The sequence below is a fragment of the Myotis nattereri genome (assembly GCF_964212035.1).
Source record: "Myotis nattereri genome assembly, chromosome: 12".
Classification (NCBI taxonomy): Eukaryota; Metazoa; Chordata; class Mammalia; order Chiroptera; family Vespertilionidae; genus Myotis; species Myotis nattereri.
The window spans coordinates 58,285,797-58,298,680 of record NC_138087.1 but is presented as its reverse complement, the minus strand read 5'-3'; the positions used below and the strand labels follow the sequence as shown (position 1 = coordinate 58,298,680).

Below are 12,884 nucleotides of genomic sequence, written 5' to 3'. Positions count from 1 at the left end.
GTGTGCCTCAGTGGTTGAGCGTTGACCTATGAACCAGGAGGTCACAGTTGGATTCCCAGTTGGGGACATGCCCAGGTTAGGGGTTCCATACCCAGTGGGAGGTGTGAAGGGCAGCCAATCAGTGATTCTCTCTCATCATTGATGTTTCTCTCCTTCTCTCCCTCTCCCTTTCTCTATGAGGGGAAGTGAAGTGAAAAAGAGGTTATAAAACTATACAAAGAGTTATAATCCCATTTTTATTTTGCAACATGTACATGTTTATATTTTAAGATTTTCTAAATACATTCAACACATTTCCTTCATCAAAATTTTTTAAATATCAATAAATAAATCTGAACATAAGAACATCGTCCTCTGCCTTTATTTCTAATCACTATACCTTAGGGTCTGAAACACTAAGTGGAATAGGAGGTAGCCAGAATCCAAGGAAGTCACCCACAAAGACAAAAAACTACAAAACAACCGGGGGGCACTGGAGAACACGATATTAACTATTTTAAAAGAGAATTTTTAAAGGACTTCACAAAACTCTGGTGCATTAGAAAGAGCTCTGAGTTGTAGGGGTTCTAATTATTTGATTAACTACATGATCTTGGCCAATCCCAGCTGCCTGGAGTAAAAGCAGGTATAATAATAATCCCTTCTACGACTGCAAGGACTAAGTGAGATAAATAATATTAAATTTTGATATTTTTGCTAAACATAGCTGATGAGTGAGATCTTTACAAAAGAGCATCGGAAACTATAAAGGATACTTCTCTTCTTTGGTTGAAACAACCATAACCCAAACTCTAAAGCAACCACAACCTTAAACCCCAGCAAAATGTTCTGAAATAGTGAAGAACTAAAAAAAAAAAATAACTAAGTCTAATTAAATGCCAATTAGGAAGCACTATGGTCTAAACTAGAAAAGGGAAACAATAATGGTAACACAATTGCACCACCTAAAAAAAATCTCAAATTACTGTGAAGAGAAAAAATACTATGAAAAATGAACACAGCATACTAAACAACTGCGCTGACCAGTGAACAATGAAGAAACTAAATATATCAATAAGGCTGTAAACAACAGAACTGATATAGAAATATCAGCAGTTTAGATTCACTTACAAAACAGTATTAGAGGAAAGCTGACAAGACAAAATAAACTGAATTTTAAAATTCTGAAAGGAGATCTGACCTGTGAACAATAGTGACTTCCAGGTTAAACAAAAAATGTCAAAGCAAACACTAATATCAAGAAAAAGGTTCAAAATGTTGCTGGCATAAAATGCAATAACTTCAGCATACACATTAAGTTATTAGAGAGGCAGATGGCAATCATCACACATTTCTGTATATTTTTCCATATTCCTCAAATTTTTTACATCGAACAAATACTGCCTTTATAACCAAGAAAAAAGGTGTGATTTTTTTTCTTTTTCTTTTTTTTTTTTTTTTTTTTTGAAACCATGGAAAAGAGAGGCTCAGAACACTTGCACATAAGTGAGAGAAATGGAGCTGTGGCTGAAAGCATAATACCTGTCAGGGTTTTTGAAATTGGAAGAATATGCTAAGAACATCAGAACCTGAAGTGACTTTTCAAAAACTGATGAAACAACTGAGCCATGAAAAATACATGACACTGGTAAAATATATATATTAAAATAGTAGCAAAGGATTAAAATCATTTGATAAACTAAAAGCAAATGCTAAGGGAATTTTAAGATTTAAACATAGAATTTTTAAGTGCATGAGAAGTAGGCCGAGCCCTAAATGCTTCATTTCTCCCATGAAAGAAGCTAATAATGAAACTAATAGTAGGAAAAATGAAAACAATTTTGTAAGAACAATGTTTCTAACAATCAGAAAAAAAAAAAAAGAGGGACAAGGAGGATGGATGACATTACCTTCCAATCCAGCTTAAAAAAAAGAGAGAGAGAATTCAAATTCCATTAAAGAAACCACATATGTATACTAGAGAAATGAGGGATAAAAAAAATATGAACTTAAAGGAAGTTATCTCACATCAATGTTTCTCTCTCTCCCTCTCCCTTCTTCTCTCTCTCTAAAAGTCAATTTAAAAAAAAAAAGAATAAGCTTGGTTATAATAAATGAAGTTAAAAAAAAAAGACAATAACAATGGCTAGGATGTGGAGAAACTGGAACCATCAGACATTGCTGATGAAAACATAAAATGGTACAGGCACTTTGGAAAACAGTTTGGCAGGTTCCTCAAAATGTTAAACACAGAGTTACCATTGACCCAGTAATTCTGGCCCTAGGAATAAATCCAAGAGAATTAAAAACATATTTCTACACAAAAACTTGTACATAAATGTTCACAGCACCATTATTCATAATAGCCAAAAAGTGGAAACATCCCAAATGTCCATCAACTGATGAAAGGATAAACAAAATGTGATATAGATATAGACTATATATCTATCTAAGTCTATAGACTATAGACTATAGACTATATATCTACTTAGGTAGATATATAGTCTATATCTATATCTATATCTATATCTATCTATATCTATACAATGGAATACTATTCAGACACAAAAAGAATGATGTACTGCCCTGACCGGTTTGGCTCAGTGGATGGAGCGTCGGCCTGCAGACTGAAGGGTCCCAGGTCCGATTCCGGTCAAGGGCATGTACCTTGGTTGCAGACACATCCCCAGTAGGGGGTGTGCAGGAGGCAGCTGATCGATGTTTCTCTCTCATCAATGTGCCTGACTCTCTATCCCTCTCCCTTCCTTTCTGTAAAAAATCAATAAAAAATATATATATTTTTTAAAAAGAATTACATACTAATGCATGCTACAACACGGATGAACCTTGAAAACATGATGCTAAGTGAAAGAAGCCAATCACAAAAGGCCACATATGGCATGACTCCATTCATAGGAAATGTCCAGAATAGGCAAATATACAGCAAAGATAGTAGATTAATGGTTGCCTAGGGCTGGGGAAGTGGGGTTTGCAGGGTGACTGCTAAACAATATGAAGTTTCTTTTTGGGAGGAAGACATTCATGTTCTAATACTGATTGTGGAGACAGCTGCAGAACCTTGGGGCTATACTAAAAAAAATACTTGGTTGTACACTTTTAAAAATGATGATGATGATGGACAGTAACACAAATATCATAATTACTCCATTTAATGTAAATGGGGGAATGCCTATGAAGGCAGAATGGTCTATATCTGTATTGGGAAACAAATCCTAACACTAAAAAACTAAAAGATAAACACAAATCCAGAAAAAGATGGCTATCTTTATGATTTACGGAGATTCCTTAAATCCACCCTACACAAAAATTAAAAGTACAAAAAAAATATGAAACAAAATAAAATTTTGTTTCTTTGGGAAAATGTATATGTCCTAAGTAGAGTAACAAAAATATAAGCTAAACTGGAAAACTGTGAAAAATAAACCTGTATCATTGTAATTGGAGGCTTCAATAGTTCATTACCAGGAGATGACAAAACAAAGAAAATTACAGAACTGACATGAAGTATATTTTAAACCATTCCCCTAAGTAGGGCTACTTGACAGAGTCAGGTTCAGAAAAAGAAAGATTTAGATAGATACAGAAAGAGACAATACGGCAAATGTAGTAAAATTTTAACAACTGGGAAACCTGCAACTTTTCTCTAAGTTTGAAATTAACTCAAAATAAAAATGTCCAAGTAAAAGTAAGGTATATAATAGCGGACTTAGAAGCCAAGGAAATAACACTTTCTTTCCTGGAGTATAAAGATCTTTCACATAATTTGTTCTCATACTAGGACTCAGAGACACACCTAATTTCAATACAAAAGCTAGAAATTCCATGATGCATTCTTAGACCATAATGCAAAAAAAACAAAACAAACTGTAAACACATCTAAATTCATATATTTTATAACAATAGTGAAAGGGATTTTATCAGTGGAAAGGAAAAAGAAACATGATGATCTATTTCCACCTAAAAATTTAGAAAGGCAAAAAAAAAAAAAGTAAAGTTGAAAAGGGGGAAGTACTAAAACTAAGATATCTTCTATTATAATAAAAGCGTAATATGCTAATTAGACCGAACATCCTTCCGGATGACCTTCCGGACAAAGCAGGGGCTGCGAGGGAAGCCTGGGTCCCAGAGAGAAGCTGGTGTCGGCAGCCAGGGGAAGGCCTACTCTTGCACGAATTTCCTGCATTAGGCCTCTAGTAAAATTAATAATGGAAAATAGATATGATTTAAAAAATCATTAGAAAGCATTTCAAGAGAATGGTATAATGAAAGATAGCAGCGTAGCTTTCAAATACAAAGGGGTCGGAGGTGGATTTAAGGAAAAAGTTGAAAAGAACAGAGTCCAGTGGAATTGCAAGGAGTACAGGCTGGAGGGGTTTCAGACAGGAAGGGTGGCACTGCAGAAGTAAAGATTTCCATCCGACCTGCTGATTGTGAATAACAAGAATGAGTGAAGAAATATTCGCCAATTTGACTCTCTTCCAAACTGGCTCTCCATCCCAAATTAAGAGCATCACAATTCACCCCGTCTCCTACACCGGGAGCCAAAAGCTACGGAAGAAAAAGATCAATGAAAGGCTAGCCAAGTCAAGAGCTCAGCTCCACTCAACAGCTCTGGCTGATTTCTGCCATGTAGAAATGAGAGCCCAATGTTGCCAATACCTCCAACTTCAGACAAGAGACCAAAATCCAGATTTTTAAGTGAAACCTCCAGATTTTTAATGGCACTTTTTAAAAACACCATGTAAGCCAAATAAGTCCTCTGGGTTCCCCCCATTTCCACTGTTATCTTTCACCACACTCCTAGTCTCCTCCCTTCTCCTTCTCATCTTCAGCAACTCAGACTTTGCTTTTTAAAACCATGATGTTACTCAAATCTGTTAATAAAAGTTTCCCTTTGTCTTCATCAGATCAGACTCCAAGGCCCTCCACTAAACTAATGTGGTGCCGTGTGTGACGCATCTCCTACCCAAGCCCCCATATCCGAGGATCCCCAAATATTCCCTTCACTGCCCCATTTTTGTGCCTTTTCTAATGCCATTCCCTCCGCCTAGAATATCCTTCCCAACTCTCCTCAGTTTCTGTGTTCCTTCAGTCACTCATCATTCCACATACATTAAATATGTAAGGGCCACTGATTCTGTAGCAGTGAACAAAACAGCCCAAAACCCCTGTCCTCATGGAGCTACCCAGAGGAGACGTAAGTAACACATCACACAGGAAAAGGTGCTTTGGAGCAGGAAAAAAGGATAAAGGAAGATGAGGATGGCAGAGGGGCAGAGGAGATGGAAGGCAGAAAAGGCTGCAATTTTGAGGCATCATTTTGGAAGTGCCTGACAGAGCTGAGGGGTACATAACTGGGACAAGAAGGTTCCAGGCAAAAGGAACGTCAACAGCAAAGGCCTCAGGCAAGTGTGCCTGGAGGTCCGAGATGACATTCCACTCTGTCGGTAAAGCCCAGTTCAAGTGCCACTTACTCAGGAAAAGTGATTTTGGTTCCTACAAATCAAAAGTACTCATTCCCTCGTACTGTGTTTGTATCTTCCATAGAGAACTATGTACGATGGAAACCCTATTTTCAAAAACATACAAAAGCAATCGCTGACCAATTAACCAAAAAAGTCACGTAAGGCGGGGAGTCGTGTAGAAATGTTATGTACATATTTTAATCATTTTTAACTTCAAACATATAAATGTACATTCCTTTCCCCGCGTAGCACCAAAATTTCTTGAGTATGGGGGTCACTTTCTTGGCTAAACCACACCCATAATCCATTATCCACAACATCTATTTTCTTTCCCTTTAACAAGGACTTCAAAAAATACTTGCAAAGTTTTGTAGGAGCAGAATCCTTCCAGAGATTGACAAGGTTTCTCCAATCTGCTTCAGCTGTCTTGACCACAATCTAATTCACTGAAAGGCAATTCTTTCAGCCTCATGCTTTTATCAAGTCTTTTCAAAGCATTTCACAAAAACAACTCTTTCTGCACTCATATTTAATCAATGTGACTAATACTTATTAATTTATACTCACAAATACCCCAAGTACAAATAAATTTGAGAACAAACACAATGGAATTCTTCTTGGCAGGCAGAGAAATCAAATGGCAAACTAGAGCTAACCTACCAGTTTGAGCATCCCTGTGCTGTGGAATGTGGTTAGTATAGTTTAAAATTACACCCAGTAAAGAATCTGAATAGGGATTTCTCCAAATAAGAAATGTATATGGCCATTTACAGGGTCAACAAGTACATGAAAATGTGCTCAAGGTCATCAGTCATTAGGGAAATGTACATCTAAACTACACTGATACGCAACTTCACCCCCACTAGGATGATTATAATAAAAAAGACAACAATAAGTGTTGACAAGAATGTGAAGAAATTGGAACCTTCAAACAGTGCTAGTAAAAACCCAAAATGGTACAGCCGCTTTGGGAAACAATTTGGCAGTTCCCCAAAATGTTAAACAGCTACCATGTGACCCAGCCATTCTACCCCTAGGTATATACCCAAGAGAATTAAAAACATATGTCCACACAAAAACTAGCACATGAATGTCCATAGCAGCATTATTCATAATAGCCAAAAAGTGGAAACAGCTCAAATGTCCATCAACTGATGAATGGATAAACAAAATGTGATATATATCCATACAATGAAATACTACTCAGCCACAAAAAGGAATGAAGTTCTGATACACGCTACATAATGAATCTTGAAAACAGCACACAAAGTGAAAGAAGCCAATTACAAAAGGCCACATCTTATATTATTCCATTTATATGCAAATGTCCAAAACAGACAAATCCATAAAGGCAGAAAGTAGAATAGTTGTCAGGGACTGGGGGAAGAGAGGAACATGCAATGACTATTAATAAGTATGAGGGATTCTTGTTGGTGTGATGAACATGTTCTGGAATTACATAGTGGTGATGGTTGCCTAACTTTGTGAATATACTGAAAACAACTGCAGACCTTAAAATTTTTCAGTACTGTCAGCATTCAATAAGTGCTTATTGATGGGAGAGAAACCCCAGGTGTGTTAAACAGAAATTTCCACTGTATATATTTCCAAGAGGCTAATAACCACCTCTTTTAGAAATATAAGGCCCTTAAAAGCAGGGATAGCTTCTCATAAATAGTATTTCCCTTAACATCCTATATAATAAAAGCCTATTGTGCTAAGTGTCCAGTCATCTGTTCAACCAATCGAAGCATAATATGCTAATGATATGCTAAGGCCACTCAACCACTCACTATGATGTGCACTGACCACCAGGGGACAGACAGTCAACCAGTCGACCAGTCGCTATGACGTGCACTGACCACCAGGGGGAAGACACACCAACTGGTAAGTTAGCTTGCTGCTGGGGTCTGGCCGACTGGGACTGAGCCAGGCGACCGGACATACCCTGGAGCCCTCCCGCAGTCCCTCCCTGGCTAGCCAACCTCCCACATCCCTCTCCGGCCCCGATCGTACACTGGTGGGGTCCCTCAGCCTGGCCTGTGCACTCTCGCAATCCAGGACCCCTCGGGGGATATTGAAGAGCTGGTTTCGGCCTGATCCCGCAGGCCAGGCCAAGGAACCACACTGGTGCACAAATTCGTGCACCGGGCCTCTGGCCTAGTATATTAGATTACACTAAACGGGCAGTCAATCAAGGTTCACCAAATAAATTAATAAATACCCACATGTTATATACCAGGGATCTAGAAGTGCCCTGACCACGATTCCATGCTAATTAGGGAAAACTCACTTTTCATTTCCCAGAATCCTGCACTACCACTAACAAGGCATTTCTCTTAATCTAAAATATATGTCATCGATTTAAACCAGCCTTACCATCATATCACAATTGAGGACAACTTCTAACTTACATGACTTTTTTAGCATTTTTTAATTGATTTTAGAGAGAGAGGGACAGAGAGAAACATTGATGTGGGAAAGATACATCGAATGGTTGCCTTCCCTACGTCCCACAACCTAGGTATGTGCCCTGACTGGGAATCGAACCCGCAACCTACTGGTGCACAAGATGATGCTCCAACCATGTTTTTCTACCTCTTAAACCACATTCCCTAAAATAGAAATATTCACATATTTGGCCTCCTTCTCCTTCTCATTCTAGAGCCAAAAAGGGTCATTATCTTCATGTTACAAATGGGGGAAAAAAAAATCAATGTCTGAGGCCACCTTTCTTCAAAGTTCATCTTTCTTCACATGAATCATGCATTTCCAAACTCTCTTCTCTTTAGATAAACAGGGAACTTTCTAATAAGTTAGATTTTAAAAGAATAGGTACAAATAAAGCAATAAGTATAAAGTCAAGAATGATTGGAAAGCTGCAGCAAAAGGAGAATAATTTAAAAAAATAAAAGCTTGTGTAGACTTAAGAGAGCTCAACAAAGAACTCACTGCTTAGGGAAGATGATGTAATATCAAGAGATGACAGGGATAAATGCAGATCCACTTAGCTTCTTATTTGCTTTGGTTATCTTCATCAAGGAATATGATCTTTAAACTGGGAAGGGCACCACTCTGATAGAAGGGGGCTAACATTTAAGGTAAGTGGCATGGCGAGTGGATGGTAATGGAATACAGAGCTAGCTCAAAAGAATTTGCTTTCTGACCCAAACAAATCACACTTCGTGATACTGACAAAACTTTTAGATCTGATTGCTGATTATCTAGCCTATCTTGACAAGTAGCCAAAAAGGCCAGGAATGAAAGAATGTATTCTCAGTTTTCAAAAAGGGAGCAATATGAATCCAGAAAAATATCTAGGGTAAATTTGCTATGAATCCCTGGAAAAATTTTAGAATGGCTAAATAAGTTTTTGAACACAATAAAAAGAAAATGCCACCGTGGGGTCTTTATTAAGGCAGGCTACGCAACATTTGCTTTTTGATAGGATTACTAAAATGAAAAAAGGGAGGGTAATACATACAAATACATAAAAGATTCTAACAGAATCTTTTAATGATAGGCTGGTGGAAAAAATGGGAAAATGTTGAACAGCAGAAGCTCATAAATCTGTTAAACTTTACTAGGAAGATGTATAGCTAGTGGTTGAACATCTGGTTGATTAATGTATGAACATCAACCAATTTGGAAGGACATCTCCAGTAAAATATCACAGAATTCCAGCCTTTTCCATGAAGCTGACCTCTTGAGAAAGAGGTCAGAGTGGGCTGACTTGAGGTTCCAAAACCAAAAATCAACAGGGAGTCAAGGCCAGCATTTAGATTCTACAAAAGGAGACAATGTGGGAAATATCTAGGTAATAAAAGCAACAACAAAAAATCTACATAATCTCAAGATGCTTAATAGATGCATATGTCCAGACTCAATTACTCTAATTGTCTAATTAATCAAGTTAAAAAATTTTGTTTCCATATGAATCATTCCCAGGTCTTCATCCTGACAAGAATTTACAAATGCATTTAGTTAAAACTCTAGCTTGTCTGGCTGGTGTGGCTCAGTGGCTGAGGGTCGACCTATGAACCCGGAGGTCATGGTTCAGATTCCCAGCTGGGGCACACACACATGCCCCCATGTTCTAATGGGGGCATGCAGGAGGCAGCCAATCAATTATTCTCTCTCACCATTGGTGTTTTTCTCTCTCTCTCCCTCTCCTTTCCTCTCTGAAATTTTTTTTTAAAAAAGAGGAAAACTAGTTTTAGACTAGAATTATTCAAGTGTATCTTAGCACTAGAAAACATTTTATTTGATCAGCCTAATTTATTGACATTTATATAAATATATCCTTAAATAAGATTCAGATATTATTAAATCCAAGTCCTTCTTTCAATAAAAGAGAAAGTAAGAAAAATTAATTTGCTCCAATAATGCCGCTGCTTAACAAGAGCCATGACCCCCAAATCAGTTAGTTCCCTTTTCCCACACCACATGGTTTCCCAGCCCTCTGTGTCCTTCCTTAAAATTTGTACTATGCACTAGGGTTAGAAAACATACACAAACCATCCATCAACAGTATATGATGCTAAGGAAAAATTAGCTTAGCAAGATCACATAACCACAGCACATTAGCCCATAAAATACTTTGACATGGTGTGATCACTTACCAAGTTTGATAACCAATGTTACCAAAAGACACTCTAAAATACAAATGGCTTTTATTCTCAACCATTAGTGTGTGATTATTTATTAAAGCATTACCCCATATCCCATTTAACATTAGAAAAATAAAGTAAAAGTTATTACATGGAGGGAAAAGCTTTTAATGCATGCCATTGTTTACTGTGCTCAAAATCCTGCCCCCATCATAAAACATACCATTATGAAAATTATTAAAAGGTTTTAGACCTCTAAACCGAAACAGCAGGCCAAAGGTTTTCTTCACTTAGGGTAGCATAGGAGTCTGTGCTAAGGCCCTCTTGCTTCCTCCTCCCAGAAACAAAGCCCCTTCGATAGCTCAAAGGTACAAAGGTTGTCTTGTCAGGCAAGCCAGTGGATCCCCACTGGCCTAATGTCCATCCTCCTCCTTCCCCTCCCCTCCCCTCACATTCCCTTCCCCACCCCAAGCCTCTAGTCCCACCCCCTTAGTTTAAAGAAGACAAATGGAGACTTGAGAATTGATAAAAGGGGAAGTTGGCAAGGCTGTGGCTATGATCACTAGCATCTGCTAGGCCAGCTCCAGGAGGACCCACCCACCCCTAAATGAGACCTGCCTGCCTCTCCTAGCCCCAGGGCTCCTCTGGGACCCCTACGGAAAGGAAGAGGGAACTTGACTGCCCAAAGACCCTCCTCCCCAGCCTCATCCATTAGAGTCCCAGAAAGCTCTTTGTTTCCAACAGCTGTGTGTGTGTGTGTGTGTGTTGGGGGGCGGGGGGGGGGGGGGGCGTGGGGGAGGCAGGCGGCCTCAGAGTGAGGGGAGAGGTCACTCACTCCCTAGCTCCGGTTGTTGCCAACATCCAGGCTCTCCCGCAAAACATACGCACACACATACAGGATCACCCCCTCGTTCCGTACCCCCTCAATAACCCAGGGTCACACCTTGCTACACGAGGCACTCTCTGGAACCTAATTACCTCTTTCTATTACACAGGATGACTCCCTAGTTCCTTCCTTCTGAATCGGCACAACGGGGTTCACTCCAGGACCCCGACCCTTTCTCCTAATGCATACCCCGGGGCATATCCCTGAGCCCCAAACTTCACCCATGCACGACACATAAAAACATAGGGTCACTTCCTGGGCCCCAGAACTATTCCTGGCTCAGATCCACAGAGCCGGTGTCACCCCAACCCCCCAGCGCGCCCACCTCTGCACCCAAAGGACACACACACACACACACAGTGGCTCTACATCGCCAACCTTCGTCCTCTGGGCCTCCTGTTCCCTCTACTCACACCACTGCTTCGAGACCCAGTGCCCTAAGAACCTCCCCAGCACATGGTCACTCCCCTGGCCGACGGTCTCGGTCCCCCGGCCCTTCAACCGCCACACACACACACACACACACACACACACACACCCCACTCCCTGCCTGGGGCCCCACTCTCTCCGGAGCCTTCACAACATAAACACGCGCTCCCGCCTGCACACCCGCGATCACACGGGGAGCCCTGGCAGACTGCCTCCGCCGCGCTGTGCCCCGGCCTCCCCACCTCCCTCCACGCCGGGCCACCCTCGCCCCGCCGCCCGGACACACGGACGCACGCACGGCCACTCCCCATGCCCAGCGCCGGTCCCCCAGCCCGCACGGCTCCCCTGGCTCCACGCCCTCCGCCCTCGATCGCCCTCGATCGCCCGCGGGCCCGCTCCCCGGGACCCCCACGCGCGCGGGGCCTTTCCCAGACCGGCCGCGGGGACCCGGAGCGCGGCGGAGGCGCCGGGGGAGGGAGGGGCCGCGGGGCAGGCTCCGGGCAGGCTCCGGCCGGTCCTACCTGAGCAGTTGATGCTCTTGCCTTTGCCGCCGGGACACTCCCCGCCGCCGCCGCTGCCGCTGCCGCCACCGGCGGGCTGGTTGGACGCGCGGCTCCCGGGCAGAGAGAAGGCGAAGAGCAAAAGCACCGACGTGTAGCAGCAGAAGGCGAGCGGGGGCGCGGCGGGCAGCCGGAGCGGCGCCTCAGCGGCCGCGGCGCCCATGGCTGGCGCCCCTGGACGGCGGGAAGCGCAGGGAGCCGCAGGCCCGGGGCATCCAGCCGCGCGCCGGGAGCCCCGCCGCCGCCTCGGCGCCTCCTAGCAGCCGCGCCGGGGAGCCCGCGGGCAGCCCCTCGGCATCCCGGTCCCACCGCGGCGACCTGGACAGTCGGAGGGTCGGGGCGCCGGCGAGGGTCGGGTGCGCGCGGGGCTGCGAGCCCGCGTAGGGGAGACCGAGGCTGGGGGAGCGAGCGGGCGCGCGCGTGCGGCCGGCGGGGGTCGCGGGGGCGGGGACGGGGGCGGGCCCAGCCCCTCGCTCGCCTCCTCGCCTTCCCTTTGTGTCCGCGGCTGTCGCCACCGCGTCACAAAGACCCCGGCCCGCCCGGTGAGGGGCGCGTGACAAATCGGGCGGCGGGAGGGGCGGCGGCGACCCCGCCCCGCGCACACCCCCGGCGCCCGCGCCGGCAGCCCGGTCCCCGCCCGTGGCCGGCGCCGCCTCCGGGGGAGCTATTGTTCCTGCGGCGGGGCGCGCGCGGAGGGCGGGGGTCGCGGCCACCCCGCGAGCCGGTCGCGGTGGGCCAGCCCGCGCCGGGGGTGCTCCGTGGGCACAGCCCTAGCCGGCATCTCTGCCGTCCTCTGTAAGGTGTTCGAAGTCCTTCCTTCGCCCAGCAGCCGGGTGGGAAATAAGACAAGTGTCTATTCCGTATCTGTTTTCTCGGTGAACAAACGGAACCCTGGAGAGGTGAAGGAGACTCGTCCAAGGTCACGGCCAAGAAA

The 12,884-nt window shown here is 43.4% G+C and overlaps 1 protein-coding gene across 1 annotated transcript in view; it reads right to left on the bottom strand.

Moving 5' to 3' along the window:
* The window catches only part of TMEFF1 (transmembrane protein with EGF like and two follistatin like domains 1), a 77,505-nt gene extending 65,313 nt beyond the window's left edge, over positions 1–12,192 (bottom strand). Inside the window, exon 1 of the mRNA XM_081103579.1 lies at positions 11,912–12,192. Coding sequence (XP_080959705.1) covers positions 11,912–12,113 — 202 coding nt within the window. The 5' untranslated portion in view covers positions 12,114–12,192. The remainder of the gene's footprint in view (positions 1–11,911) is intronic.
* Positions 12,193–12,884: the final 692 nt, after the last annotated feature.